The sequence below is a fragment of the Taudactylus pleione genome, unplaced genomic scaffold (genome assembly GCF_031769625.1).
Source record: "Taudactylus pleione unplaced genomic scaffold, aTauple2 ptg000535l, whole genome shotgun sequence".
Classification (NCBI taxonomy): domain Eukaryota; kingdom Metazoa; phylum Chordata; class Amphibia; order Anura; family Myobatrachidae; genus Taudactylus; species Taudactylus pleione.
Window position 1 is genome coordinate 2,288,513 of NW_028284937.1, and position 13,326 is coordinate 2,301,838.

The 13,326-nt window shown below is 46.3% G+C and overlaps 1 protein-coding gene across 3 annotated transcripts in view; it reads right to left on the bottom strand.

Annotated features, from left to right (window-relative positions):
- The window catches only part of LENG8 (leukocyte receptor cluster member 8), a 49,847-nt gene extending 39,553 nt beyond the window's left edge, over positions 1 to 10,294 (bottom strand). For 2 of the 3 annotated variants that reach the window (XM_088450916.1, XM_088450914.1), the window contains exons 1-5: positions 10,170 to 10,294; positions 7,100 to 7,169; positions 5,278 to 5,437; positions 4,492 to 4,593; positions 2,319 to 2,429 (exon numbers count right to left, since the gene is read on the bottom strand). In XM_088450916.1, coding sequence (XP_088307042.1) covers positions 2,319 to 2,429; positions 4,492 to 4,593; positions 5,278 to 5,437; positions 7,100 to 7,164 — 438 coding nt within the window. In that variant the 5' untranslated portion in view covers positions 7,165 to 7,169; positions 10,170 to 10,294. The remainder of the gene's footprint in view (positions 1 to 2,318; positions 2,430 to 4,491; positions 4,594 to 5,277; positions 5,438 to 7,099; positions 7,170 to 10,169) is intronic. The other variant, XM_088450915.1, reaches the window with a different exon arrangement.
- Between the last annotated feature and the right edge of the window lie 3,032 nt (positions 10,295 to 13,326).

A 13,326-nucleotide genomic window follows, 5' to 3' on the forward strand; every position in this document is an offset into this window, starting at 1 on the left:
TCAACTGGTCGGACAGGGGAAAAACAGTCGAAGCTACTTTGGCCTTTTCAAAATTAGGGTACTTCGACCTGGGAGCCGGCGCATCCTCCTCTATATGAAGGATGGCCCGCACCGCCCTAACCAATGCCGGCACATTAATGGAGGACTTAGCCTCCACCTCCTGGGCCCCGGCATCCGAGTCAGAGTCTTCATGGATCTCTCCGTCATCCGAAGACACGTCCGTGTCCGTGAACTGCGCCGCCAGTGAAGCCGAAACAGGTCGCTTGGACGCCTTTGGGGGCAAATCACTGTGTAAAATTGACTGAAAAGCCGATGACGAGGCCGCCAGGCTCTGAACAGAGCTGGAGAAGACATCCACCCAGGGAGGGGGTACCGTTTGAGGATAACCCTGAAAGGGTACCATCAACTGCTGCGTCACCGTGGGAGATTGCACGTATACAGGCAATTCCGCATAAGGACCCACAGTTTGAGAACCGGGAGGAGACTGCACCAGACGCGTAACACCCGGGGAACGGGGGATGGTAAGGCTGGGGCAACACCTTAGAAGGGACCGCAAACAGGCCCGCGATCAACGCCAGCACTTGTGTAAACATCACCCAAGGAGGATCCTGCGCCACCGGGGGTTTAGAGGGACCAGGTACCAGCTGGCACCGCCCGCACAGACCGCCCTGAGACAAATCCGCCCCATCAACTCCTGCGAACAGCGTCGGCAGGAAAACAACACAGGAGCCACGGAGCGCTCATTCTCCTCATCAGACATGACACAAAACTTTTGCAATAAAAATGTATCACCGAAACGAGGTGAGGCGTATAACACCTGCGCACTCCCAAGTATGCAACACAAACAGCCCACAATATGGAACTGAGTAGCACCCCACTGTATGTGACGGATCTCACAAATACGTAGATCTATAGAAGTGAGGTACACAGAAAAAACACCCCTCCCCCACACACCTGCAGACCGTAGGAGAAGGAAAGGGATAGGTATAAGCTGACAGAAAGTAGAAATGAGCACAGACAGGCAGCACTAGCAAAAGTCACATACCATGCAGGAAGTAATACTCACTGCATCTTCAGCTACAATCAACCTCCTAGATTCAGTGTCTGGGAGGGCTATAGCGCTGCGAACACTGTCCTTTGCAGGGGGAGAGGTACGCAGGGGGACCGGTCTATTGGATACCGCCTGGGAGCTCTGCGTCGCTGCCTTGAGAAGATGGCCGCCGGAGAGCTCTGAGGAGTGGCCGAGAGGGACAACAGCCCAGCGACGCCAGCACGCATGAGAGAAGGCGCGCTGGGCTGAGGGGAGGAGCCGCTAAAGCAGGGAAGGCTGCCTCCCCTGGCTAGTAATTAACCCCCAGGGATGCCGGTTCCCTTCCGGTACTTACACCCTGGTGGTCCAGCGGTCACGCGGGGTATTCCTGAAGAGGGGGAGCCCGCCGCCACTACTAGCGCCGCCGGTCTGTCCCCAGAGACCAGCGGCTGAAGACTGCCTGTTTCCCCCGCTTACCTGGCCCCGTGCGTCCGGCAGCAGTCTGTGGGATGTCCCGGAGCCACGCTAGTACTGACTCCGGGGTCCCGCTGCGATCCCCAGAACAGTACTGGCGTTGCAGCGCCAGTGGGGCTGTTGGAGCGGCAGCGTGGACGTCCAGATGTACAGTCTGATGCTGCCGCTCTTAAGAAGTAAAAATAAATAAATAAAATCTTCTTAATAAAAATAAAGCTATGGGGCTGCTTATGCAGCCCCACTGCCCAGGGTGACCCGACTCCGGCCGGGCACCAACTAAAACTGAGGTGCCTGTGGCTCGGGGGCGGGGTATAGAGGAGGACGAACCCAAGTGCATCCTGGGAGCAGCAAAGCTTTAACTGCGTGGTGCCCGTGGATCCAGATCCAGCTATACCCCAAGGTCAACCCTGTGGACCCCCTATGGACCCTGAAATAGAAAAAGGATTTATCAAACTTAATAAATAGACCCAGTTAGAGAGTAAAGGGTGGGAGTCTAATGTCCCACAATGGATTCAGAGAAAAGGCCTTAATTCAAGTAAAACCCTGTTTTATCATTCATCTTCTTGGGGGACATTGCTACCATGGGGACATCCCAAAGCTTTTCCTATGGTAAGGTACGCTTACAAGCTTCAGCCATAACCTCTCTTAATTTTAAGTGCCCAACTCCAACACCAAGGTACCAGGGCCACCCAAGAGGGTGAATAAGATGTTGTCGATAATGCCTTAATTACAAGTGCACAAATCAATGCAGGTCATTATTACACACAAAAAGCACGGCAATGCAACACCATAGGAGAAAATTACTTCAACACACCTGATTTAGATTTCCTGGATGCTGGGCAACTCCATGGGTCTGTGACGTGGGTGCTTGGTAAGTGTTAGACATCCCATACTGTCCAGGATTACCATATCCACCATACATATTCTGTAAATGCAGAATTTAATCAATTTAATACAGATCTTACACCTCCAAGTTTGTCATAACCATCCAGTTGTATATAATTTTTGCATTGGTCATGGAACATTAAGAAAAACAAAGTAAGAGCATTTTAGGGTTCGTACTAGTTTGTTTTAGCACACATGAAAATGCACCTAGCACCCTTCAGGAGAACCATGCTGAGTTCCGGACAAGAGCTGCTTGAATTGGAGGAGGTTTACACTACCCCTGCCTCCCGGAGAGCATTATGTATGGGAGGCTCGGCTGTGGGGAACATTATATATAGGGGACATTATGTATGGGGGGGGGCGCGGCAGAGTAGCATGGCATATCATGTATGGTTGGGGAGGGGGGGCAGAGTAGTGTGGCATATGATGTATGGGGGGCACTATAATGTGGCATATGGGGGCACTATAATGTGGCATTGTGCGTGGCGGGGCATTATAGTGTGGCATATTATGTATGGAGTGCATTATAGTGTGGCATGTTTCATTTAGGGCACTTTTCCAAGGCATTTTATAATATTTGGGCACTGATGTATGGCATATCACTAACTGTGGCCACTGCTATGAGTCTTTATAAATTGGGGCACTGATGTAAGTTATGAATTTGAGGCACTGTTGTGAAGCATAGGAGTTTCAGCTTTAGCAACAAATCCAAAATGTTTCCCTGCAAAAATAAAGTGTGCCTTTCACATTTAAGTAGGAGTAATCAGTTAATCTAATCATTTGACTGACAGCGCACTTTCCGAGGACTCCCTCCGTGCTACCAGCTTGATGTGGGCCTGTTGAGACCATTTGGACCAGCGACTGCCGGTGTTTTGGGGCGATATCTGGCATTTCCCCTAGAAGAAGGGACACCAGTGCACTGCAGATGGCATCCTCAGTGTTGTAAATACACGTCAGGCTGTGGGTAAGTTGGAATACAGACACCATCCACCTGCATTTTTTTCCCGAAGCGGGACATTACCACATTGCACTGCTTTTACGTACATCAGCGCTGGTAGAGACACCCACACATCACACTCTTTTATGGGTGTGAGTTATATTTTACTACACACCTCTAATGACATTACATCACTGCAGAGCCCACCCCAATATCGCTGTCTGATTTACAGAGTTTCATTATTCAACACTAATTCTATCAAAAATATTGTCAGCCACTACCATATCCCCAGTGGTTTTATCCCATCCATTCCAGTTATCCAGATATAATTATCAGACCTAACGAGGCAAAATCTATATTGACTGTGTGTGATCTTTGGTCATTTTATTTCCAGCTACAAAAGTAGCTAATATGGATTCTAGCTGAATAGGAATTGTATTATTACATTGTATCAAGATTGTAGCATGAATGGATCTTAAAGTTGCAGAATATTGATAAATGTCTAGAAGCAATTCTAGCTGTACAAGCATTTTTCCCTAAACTGTGGTTTAGGATGTGTGTGTATTTTTAAACATTATATGTGAACAAAACTAAAACATTTATGTCTAATGACAACACCTACGCGGCTTTTTAGTTTTGTACAACATGATTGTGTAGACTTATAGCGCCACTGTTTTTTTTTTTTTTTTTTTTTTGTGGACAGTAGTGCCTGGCATTTGTCCTGGTCAGTCTTTTACACTGTCAACCTTTGATACCTGTCGGCCTATTGCCTGTTGACCAATTGTGTCAACCTTTTTACTGTCCACCAGTCATCCGGACCCCAATGCTAGGCACTACCACGTATCTGATGGCTAGTTCACTCAGTCCAGATCTTATCTGTTGAAAGTAGTTTTTATTAATATCTTTCTGATTAACACAAGTAGTACCCTAGATGTGTAACACATTTTTATAAAGGTGTTGCTAACATGTACGTTAGGAATTTGAGATGCAAAGAAAACAAATGAATTTCAATTGATATGTTTACCACAGTTCATCAACTCCCCTGAATTCCCCAAACTATATTTCTCCAGGCCATTAGCAATTACATACCAGGACGTTTAATCTTACAAAAACAATAGCTTTATGGTTTTGTTGGCAATGAACAGAAGATAAAATGGATACATACCATTGGGTAATAGTAGTTGTAAGCATATGGGTAATTATACTGGGAATACCACTGAAAATACTGCTGCTGCATAGACGCATCCCCCTGTGATGTTGAATACTGCTGGGGAACAAAAACAATTTGCTGACTTTACAAACATTTCAGTAACATGAAAAATGTGGTATGCTTCTTATATTTACAAATATAACTGGCTACAAGTATGAAAACTTAAAGGAGCATACACACTAGACGATATGCTCCCTGAGCGATATCGTCTAGTGTATCCCTGGCAGGGTGTGCTCAGTGTCGTTCATGACATTGAGCACACCCGCTGAACGATATCATTAACGATATCGTACAGTGACGGGTTCTCTCCCCCATTCCCCAACATGCAGCAACCTGACAATATCGTTAGGTTGGCCTGCATGTTTGCCAGATGAACGATAAAGATGAACAACCTGCGGCAACGAGCATTGTTGGCAGTTATAGTCCAGGTGAAAAAATGGACGATAAAGTCAACGACTGAACGATAACGATATCGTTCAGTCGTCCACACCATTACTCTAAAATTAGAATTTAGAGTCAGCAATTGAGTGATTACCATGAAGTTGGGAACTATAACGGCCTTTTACATAACTAACTGAAAACACTAATTTGCAAAAAGCTAATTTTACTACTTTATAGCAGACTGCGCAGGTAAATCTGTTTTATGATTAACTGTGACTAGGCGCTGTATGTAACTTTGCCAATACTAAAAGTATTATTACAGAGGTCACTTATTAGTAATTACTGTTACTATGACATTACCTGTGCATTAGCTTGCCCATCACTTGATTCCTTACTGGCAGCAGCAGCACTATTGGCCTTACTGATGCTTGCCAACGCTTGCCGCGCTTTCTCCCACTCAGGATTCTCATGCATCGGGGCGTCTAAACCATTATCTCTGCTTGTACTGTATTGCTGAACCCTGTAGGCAAAGTTTATGCACATTAAGAACAGAATGTAAAAAAAACAGATGTCACCATTGACTAAATGTTATCTCAGGTCACGGGATTATGAGACATGCTTACTTAGCGATAGCCCAAACACATACATGTTGTAAGTCACAAAAAAAAAAATCTAATTACCGCAGAGGCTGCTGTGCGGGATAAATCCATCTCAGCCCCCAGTCTCTCCTAACAGGGGCGTAGCAGAGTCAATATTCCAGAAGGACCCAGACGGTGGAAAAAAAAATCCTCTGCGCTATAGTCGGGAAAAGCATCCAGGCATCTAAGTCCAACCCCCAGTCTCTCCTCAGTACAGGAGGGGGTGGCACAAACGTCCTCCTATCATGAAACGGGTGGCCTCCTCTTATGAGCTCGGCAAGTCAGCATGGATAGGGTTAGGTCGAATACAGCAATTTAGAAAACGGGCAGGGCCCATCACTTTTGTATGTCTTACCTCCCCATACCTCCTAGGAGTAAAAAGCTGAAACAGACCTCCAGCCCCCCACAGTGATCAGAATAGAAAGCTTGTAACCCTACCTATTAACTCAGATTGCAATCAGTAGATAATTAGTGTAGGTCCAGTTTCAGTTAGTTAATGAATATAGATACTCCCTAACTGTGAGCAGGGTATAATAGAGTGCAAACTGGAGAAAGGATCGTTGTAGAAAACTGGTAGACGGCCCTTTAAGGGCTCTATTCATAAAGCAGTGAAAAGCCATCACTCCTCCCCTGTGATAACGTGGCTTTTCACTGTTCAGAGAAGGGATTACCGTGGAGAAATGTCAGATTTCCCCAGCGGTGCCTCTAATTAGTGCACATTTCACTTCCCAAGGCACTACTATCGGGTAAGCCGCCTGCTGCAAATCAAAGAACGGAGAGCTCAGCTTTCAGTTTCTCATATCCAGAATCTATCGCCATATAAAGCAGCTGTATTTCTGCCTTCTCCCTATCACTATCCAGTAGCAGAGCTCCCATTACTCACCTCATTCCCTGCTAACCAGATTCTGATCAGAGTACCGGCAATGGCAGGGCGGGCTAGTCAAAGGGCAGTGACAGGAGTCTGTGATTAATCTCACCTTTAGCAGCAGCCGGATGTTTTCTAGCTGCCAAACCCCAGTGTGAGCTCCGGACTCTTCTGCCCCCTCCACCAAATTTAAAGTTTCTCTGCCAAGTCCTAAAGGCTTCAGCTGATGAACTTTGCCCTCTCTCTACTCCCCCATGCAGCAGGGACTTCTTTAACCCCTGCACTGTACAGGTCTCCTGGCTGGAACAAATACACTAGCATCCCACCTATAAAATGTCCGCCTCCATCCCTGGTGACATTTACTCTGCGCATGCACATTAGTATTTTTTTTTATAGAATTGATTTGGTTTTACTGGTCCGCTCCCGGTAGGCACAACACTGGGGACCTGACTTCCACAATGACTTGCAGACCGGGTGAGTGTCTATGAATAACCCTTGAACTTCCTGATATATCGCAACCTAGTTATGCAATCTTTTATGATATTCAACAGCACTCATTCTTTATAAATAGAACCCATAATAAAATATAATGTACCAGAAGAGGAGATTGTAATGTGATATAGTAAAAAAAAACAAAAAACTTTATAACGTACATGAAGTATTTATTGGAAAAACTTACCATTCAGGATTCAGTTGTTCTCCAAGATTAGTAGCCATTGCAATGTTTGTGAGAAGACTTGACATGCGTCCTATTTATAGATAAACCAAAGAGAACAATATCTGCATAAGTCAATTTATGTAATTCTATACTTGTAGTCTACAAACTATTTTGTTACATGACAGCACATGAATAAGGTTACATATACACCACCACCACAATTTCAGCAGCATTAAGCATCTTGTATACAAACTGGATAACTATTAAAATGCAGATTATTGACAACTATAACAGTGTCAGAATATGTGTGGATGCCAAGGACGTAGCTTCTGGATCATATCTTGTCCTGGTCCTATTCCTGTGTAATAACCAACTAATGAAACGGTCTGTGGGCTGCTCAGGTTAGATGGTGCTGGTTAGCATGGGGATGGGTTGCACTGGTCTTGGACGAGGGGCTGAGCAGAGGCAAGAGATTGGAAGGTGACACACAGGGCATCCATGACAGCACAGAACTGCTACAGTGGGCAGTAGTGATAGCCAATGTATGAGGAAGTGTGGAGAGATCCTGGGATCGGTAGGATAACCTTGTGGTACTGCCTTTACAGGGAACACAATTGTTACTGGATAGGGTACTCCCAAAAAGGTAGCACTACACTCACTACACAGGACACTACTGGTCAAAAGTTTTAGGACACCCTCATTTTCCAGTTTTTATTGAATTTTACGATTTTTAATTTCACAATTGACTCTGAAATAAAAGCATAGAGTAGTAATCAATTGTTGATAAAAATATACCATAGAAGCATTTTGTTATGTTTGATGGCCCATAAGACCACCTTCTAGTTTTCAGTAGCCCACTAGCAGGATTCATGGCCCAAGCAAGACACTTATTTTGCAATCTTAACTATGGCTTTCTTACTACCACTCAACCTGTACTCACTAACACCTTGGCTTTCATTGCTTCACTCTAAAACAGACCTATACTTAACGGCTATAATGGTCCGTCTTGCTTTGTTAATTGCTTTTCCCCACCAGAGTGTACTACTTCCTGCAGTGCTAAATTGTCCAAATAATGCTTCAGAGGGTGCAATAAGAGTTTGTTCACACATAGCTTTTATACAGGGGTGGTTGTAATCAATAGAAGTTGTGTTTCTTCTAGGTCTGGCGCATGACAGGGCACCGTTCCATAAATAGGGCACTCTTGACAGCACCTAAGGAATGGCATCTATTTATCGGTGGTGAGCGCTGCGTCGTAATATTATCCCTTTACGGGACACTTCGCAGCTACGTCTTGCCCTTAAAATCTAACAAGAATAAATATCAATTGTTCCTAATAAAGAACAGTGGTAAAACATTTAAGGTGCCGCTAGCTGTAGCCATCATATAGCCTTTTTGGACATCATTTTTAAATATTTTGCCTGTATTTTTCCCCCCATAATCATGTTATGTGAAGCATCTCAGGGGCCTATGTACTAATAATTGCGGAACTGTCATGATTAAGGATCCGTTTTATGCCGGATATTTTCATTTCAAATTAAAATATACCCACTATGTACTAAGAGAAACTTGCAGGGACAGCAGTTGCGGTAACCACTGTCCCTGCGAGTTATGTTCCTGGCATTAGGTCGAAGTCTTTCACGTTTGTAAATGACTTCTCTGGGGTAAGCCGACATTGCACATGTGCACAGTATCAGTTTGCGCTGCCAGCTGGAGAGATTGGAAGGTCTCTCTACTGCTTTTAAGTCTCCACAGGCTTAAATCAGCTTACACTAATGTGCCCAACTCCCAAAAAGCTTTGTTTTTCAGAGTTTGTACATAGAAGTCAGACGGGTTAGTCAGAGGTAAAGATGGAACTCATTCTGTCGGGATTCCTGCGTCATGATTCTGACTGCCGGCATGCCGAAAGAAGGAGGTAAGTATACTCTCCTTCCCCTGCCTCCCTGCAGCCTAAACCTAACCCTTGCCCCTCTAGTGCCTAACACAACTGCTTAACTTCGAGAGGCCAGAGCCGGGATTCCGGCACCGGCATAATCAGATTGTAGTCCACATTGATAATAACGGGTACTGAGGTCCGCAAAGCTAATTAATTAGCACTCTGCTGGAGATTTCTGTGAAATCTCCTGCATTGTGCTGTAAAGGTGCCCACACACATAGTGATCTGCACAAGATCAGCCGATGTGTACGATTTCCCTTGAAACTCTTCCCGGCAGCTCTGCACACGATCTGCACACGATTTGGTGTCCAATCTTCAAACGATCTCTCCTGCATCCAGGCTTTCACAGTGCATCGGGTCCTAGATTGTCAGATCTGCCCTACTGCATGTCAGATCTGACGATGCGATGTGCGACCAGAGGGGACGTTCATCGTGATCGTGAGTGAGGACTCACGATTTACTCAGGATTTGGCCATATTTTACTCGACCTGTCGTTCCAATGTGTTTCGGAGTCGGCCAGATTTTGTAAAATATTGCTGTGTGTGTGGGCACCTTAAGTACATCGTTACACTTCATAAATGATGCAGGAACTACAGTTTCTAAATAATTTGACTGAAAACAAGCTGGATACATAGGCCCCTTAATGTAGCTTTCTGACCATTCATTCAATGATCCCACCTTAGCATCTGACATTATACAATTTCCAGAGTGCCTTACTGCGCCATAACCTACCACCATGGCCACAGACTAGTTGCCTATGCCTGGCAGCTTATCGGATAAGGGGCAGATGGATTAGGCTCTGGAAAGTGATACAGTGGAGTGATAAACGACCAGCCACTCAGTTCCTAACTGTCATGTTACAGGTTGTGTCTGAATAATGACAGTTAGGAGCTAAGTGGCTGGTCGTTTATCACTCTCCACTGTATCACTTTCCAGAGCCTAATCCATCTGCCCCAATAACTTACTAGTTTATGGCTGAATGTTCCTACAAAATATCACGTCCCTCTAATGAACTGCAGGCTGCGTCACTACACGGACACTGCTCTGCCCTGTGCGACCACCACCCTGTGCTAGAGAGGCGGCGTTATGCGTGTATCCCCCCTTCCCATGCTTAGAGAAATCCCCCACCCTCCCCGGCGCCTGTACAGCCGGCATTACCTCACGGTGTCGACGCCCAGATATCGTCTTCACTCAATTTCCTTTTTTACTTTGGAGAAAATTACTTATGCGATAGATCAGCCTCGGACATGGCTTCCTCATCAGCACAAAATGTCCGACTTCTCCATCCGTCATCCTGACGCAATTTCTCCGCCCCTTCCTGCCCCGACACCATGGCATAGTCCTTTGTACTGTCAGCCAATCGGAAGCGGCCTCCTTGTCTTATCTGAACATGATTCGTTAACAAACGGTCCATCACTTTGAATGACAGCTAATTGCTCCTATGGATACAGGGGCCCGTATGACGAGCGAAAGATTGCCCCTCCCATAAGAAGTATAGCTTGCAGAAAGTGTCGCCGAGCAGGTGGCTGCGCGCCCATTTTGATGGTTGTAAGTGCATTATGTTCCACAAATGAATACAATATTAAATAGCCTCTATAGAATATTGATACATTATGGATACGATGTCTCTTACTAAAATCGCATATGCGTAATATTCAGAACTTAATTGATGCATTGTTATCTTAGGGTCTGATTCAGCACGGATCGCAATTGAGAGCACAGCTGCATAATCGCACGCAATGCTGCTGCAAAAATATGCTAATGTCTGTCACAGCTCATCCAGCATAGAGAGACGCCCACTACTGCTTTCCCACATCGCAGTCTTCCGTATACATTGGTAACATCGGAGAACATCAGCCCGTCACACGATTACAGCAGCTGTGACCTGTCACAGTAATTGCAAGTCTTGTCGCACGCAGTGAGTACTCAAGCTGCATAGGCATTCGCAGTGGCTAATTTATGCACGCCCATGCAGCGACATTCAAATGGACACGCACGCCTGCGTTTCTGCAACCACTCTCCTGTCACCACCCACAAATGCTCATGGCCTGTCACTCACTTTGCGATGGATGCCTGTCTGCGTGTGTAATCGCAGTGCGGTGCATACGCATGCAACAATTGGACGATCTGCGTACGCGGTTGTAATTGCGATCCATGCTGATTCAGGAATCTATCATTCAGAGAAATGACCTCTTCCACTTTTTGGGTAACAGCCTCTTATCAGTGAATATTTTCTGTGTTTGCGATATATGTATGCAAGCTGTTGCTGGCGGTTTTGCCCATGATGAAATCACTTCTGCCAACATTATTTATATTTCAGCTGTTCTAGTTGTATTACTTTGTAACCAGCCGCACTATACAGACTGGTGGCAGCAGCGCCTTCATTACTGTCACTGTGTGCCCCATGCACAGATTGTTATGTAGCCAGGGCTGCCATCAGAAATGGTGGGCTTGGGACTGATAAAATAGGCAGGGCACCCCTCCCCCTCCCTCCCAGCCAGTGGGGGTGCGATCATTGTGATCGATCCTCCCACAGACACGGGAGACTGCTGCTGCCGTGATCAGTCTCCCAGTGCAGCACTGCACACAGCAGCGTATGCTGGGCTGCAGTGATGTAAGAGGGGGCGGGGGGTGGCGCCGGGGCCCTCCAGCAAGCCTGGGCAATTAGTACCTGCTCCCCCCCTCTCATCATCCATGCCTGGGATTAACAGTCCTCCAGGCTCCGGATTGTCCCTCCCTTTTAGAATGTACATTCTTACGAGCAGGGCCCTCTACCCTCTTGTGTTTCTCCCTACTTTAGTTTCATCTACTTCTTACTCACCACTAGGGCACCTAACACTTGGTGCTTACACTCTGTTGCTTATCTGGGTGTTATGGTCGCTAATGTAGCAATATATATTATCCATGTCCTGGTCCTGTATTGTATTGTACTGTAAGTCACTTGTCTACAACTTGTTTATGTGCTTTGTAAGGCGCTGCGAAACATTTGTGGAGCCATATAAATAAATAATAATAATAATATGTAACAATCAGAAGCAGATACTGTGGGCTTCTTTTAATGGATGAGGTGGAGGGCCTATAGCTGCGGCTCCACCTGCCCATTGTTAATCCGGACCTGGAACTGTGTTATAGGGAGATGTATCAAGCCTTTGGGAGAGATAAAGTGGAGAAACCCCCCATAGCAACAAATCAGCTTCTGTCCTTTCAAAGACTGTGCTAGCTAAATTACAGTTGATTGGTTGCTTTGAGTAACTTCCTAACTTTATCTCTCTCCAAGGCTTGATACATCTCCCCCTTAACCACTTGGCTGGCATGGTCGCATCAGATGCAACCATACCAGGCTGGGCATTCCCTGACATGGTCGCATCTGATACGACCAGTCAGAAACGCCTTGTAGACGGCTATTGGTTTTCCACTGCAGTACGAGACAGGCTGTAGATGTGACAACATGAAGTGCCTATAATACCAGCAGGAAATGTAGATACTTGAGTGCTGCACCCTACTGAGAGTAGGATGTTGAGGAATGCACCAGCGTGTAGTGGGACTCCTGCTGGAGTCATTGCAAGGTGCGTGAGATGAATGTGGACTGAATAGGATGCAGAATGCACTTGCAATGCAGGTACAGTAGCTGGAGATAGAGGGCCTGATTCAGCTGTGGACTCTAATACATTAGCAGCTGCGATTTTGCATGCTGATACAGCCGCTTGGAAATGTATTGAGACGCCCACCTATGGCCCCGCAGATCCGAGCAACTGCGTGCAACTGCAAACCCGCAGCAGTGGTGGCAAATCCTTTGATAATTGACTATCTGAGTAACCCTTTATTAGTGCAGAATGGACGCAAGAGCTGAGACTCTGGCGCCATATTTTCTGCCTACAGGATAGGCAGATACACGCCTCGAAAATGGTCATGACCAGTGGCGGATTTTACCTAGGAGTTGCGGGGCTGCAGCTCTCCCAGTAAAATCAGCCACTTCAGTGAACCATTGCAGTCCATGACTGCACTGGCTACACTGTGACTGGAGGTAGCTTCCAATTGAAAGCTCCACCTGCCAGTCACGCACAGAGCAGGCAGTTGTCTACTCCCCATGGGACTACCAGTACGGGCTGCCATTAGAGAGCGGCTTCCAGTGCAAGCCGCTGCTCTACCTTTCGGGCAGCCGTAAGGGCTTCTCGGGTCTGCAGTCAATGTAACCCCTAGATGCCAGTGTTATGCACATGCATGGCGCCACCGCATATGCATGCATCGGTCCACTGTGCAGGCGCCGAGAATCCAGCTGGCCAGACCAGCCACCAGTGGCAGCCCCCTTCAGGTA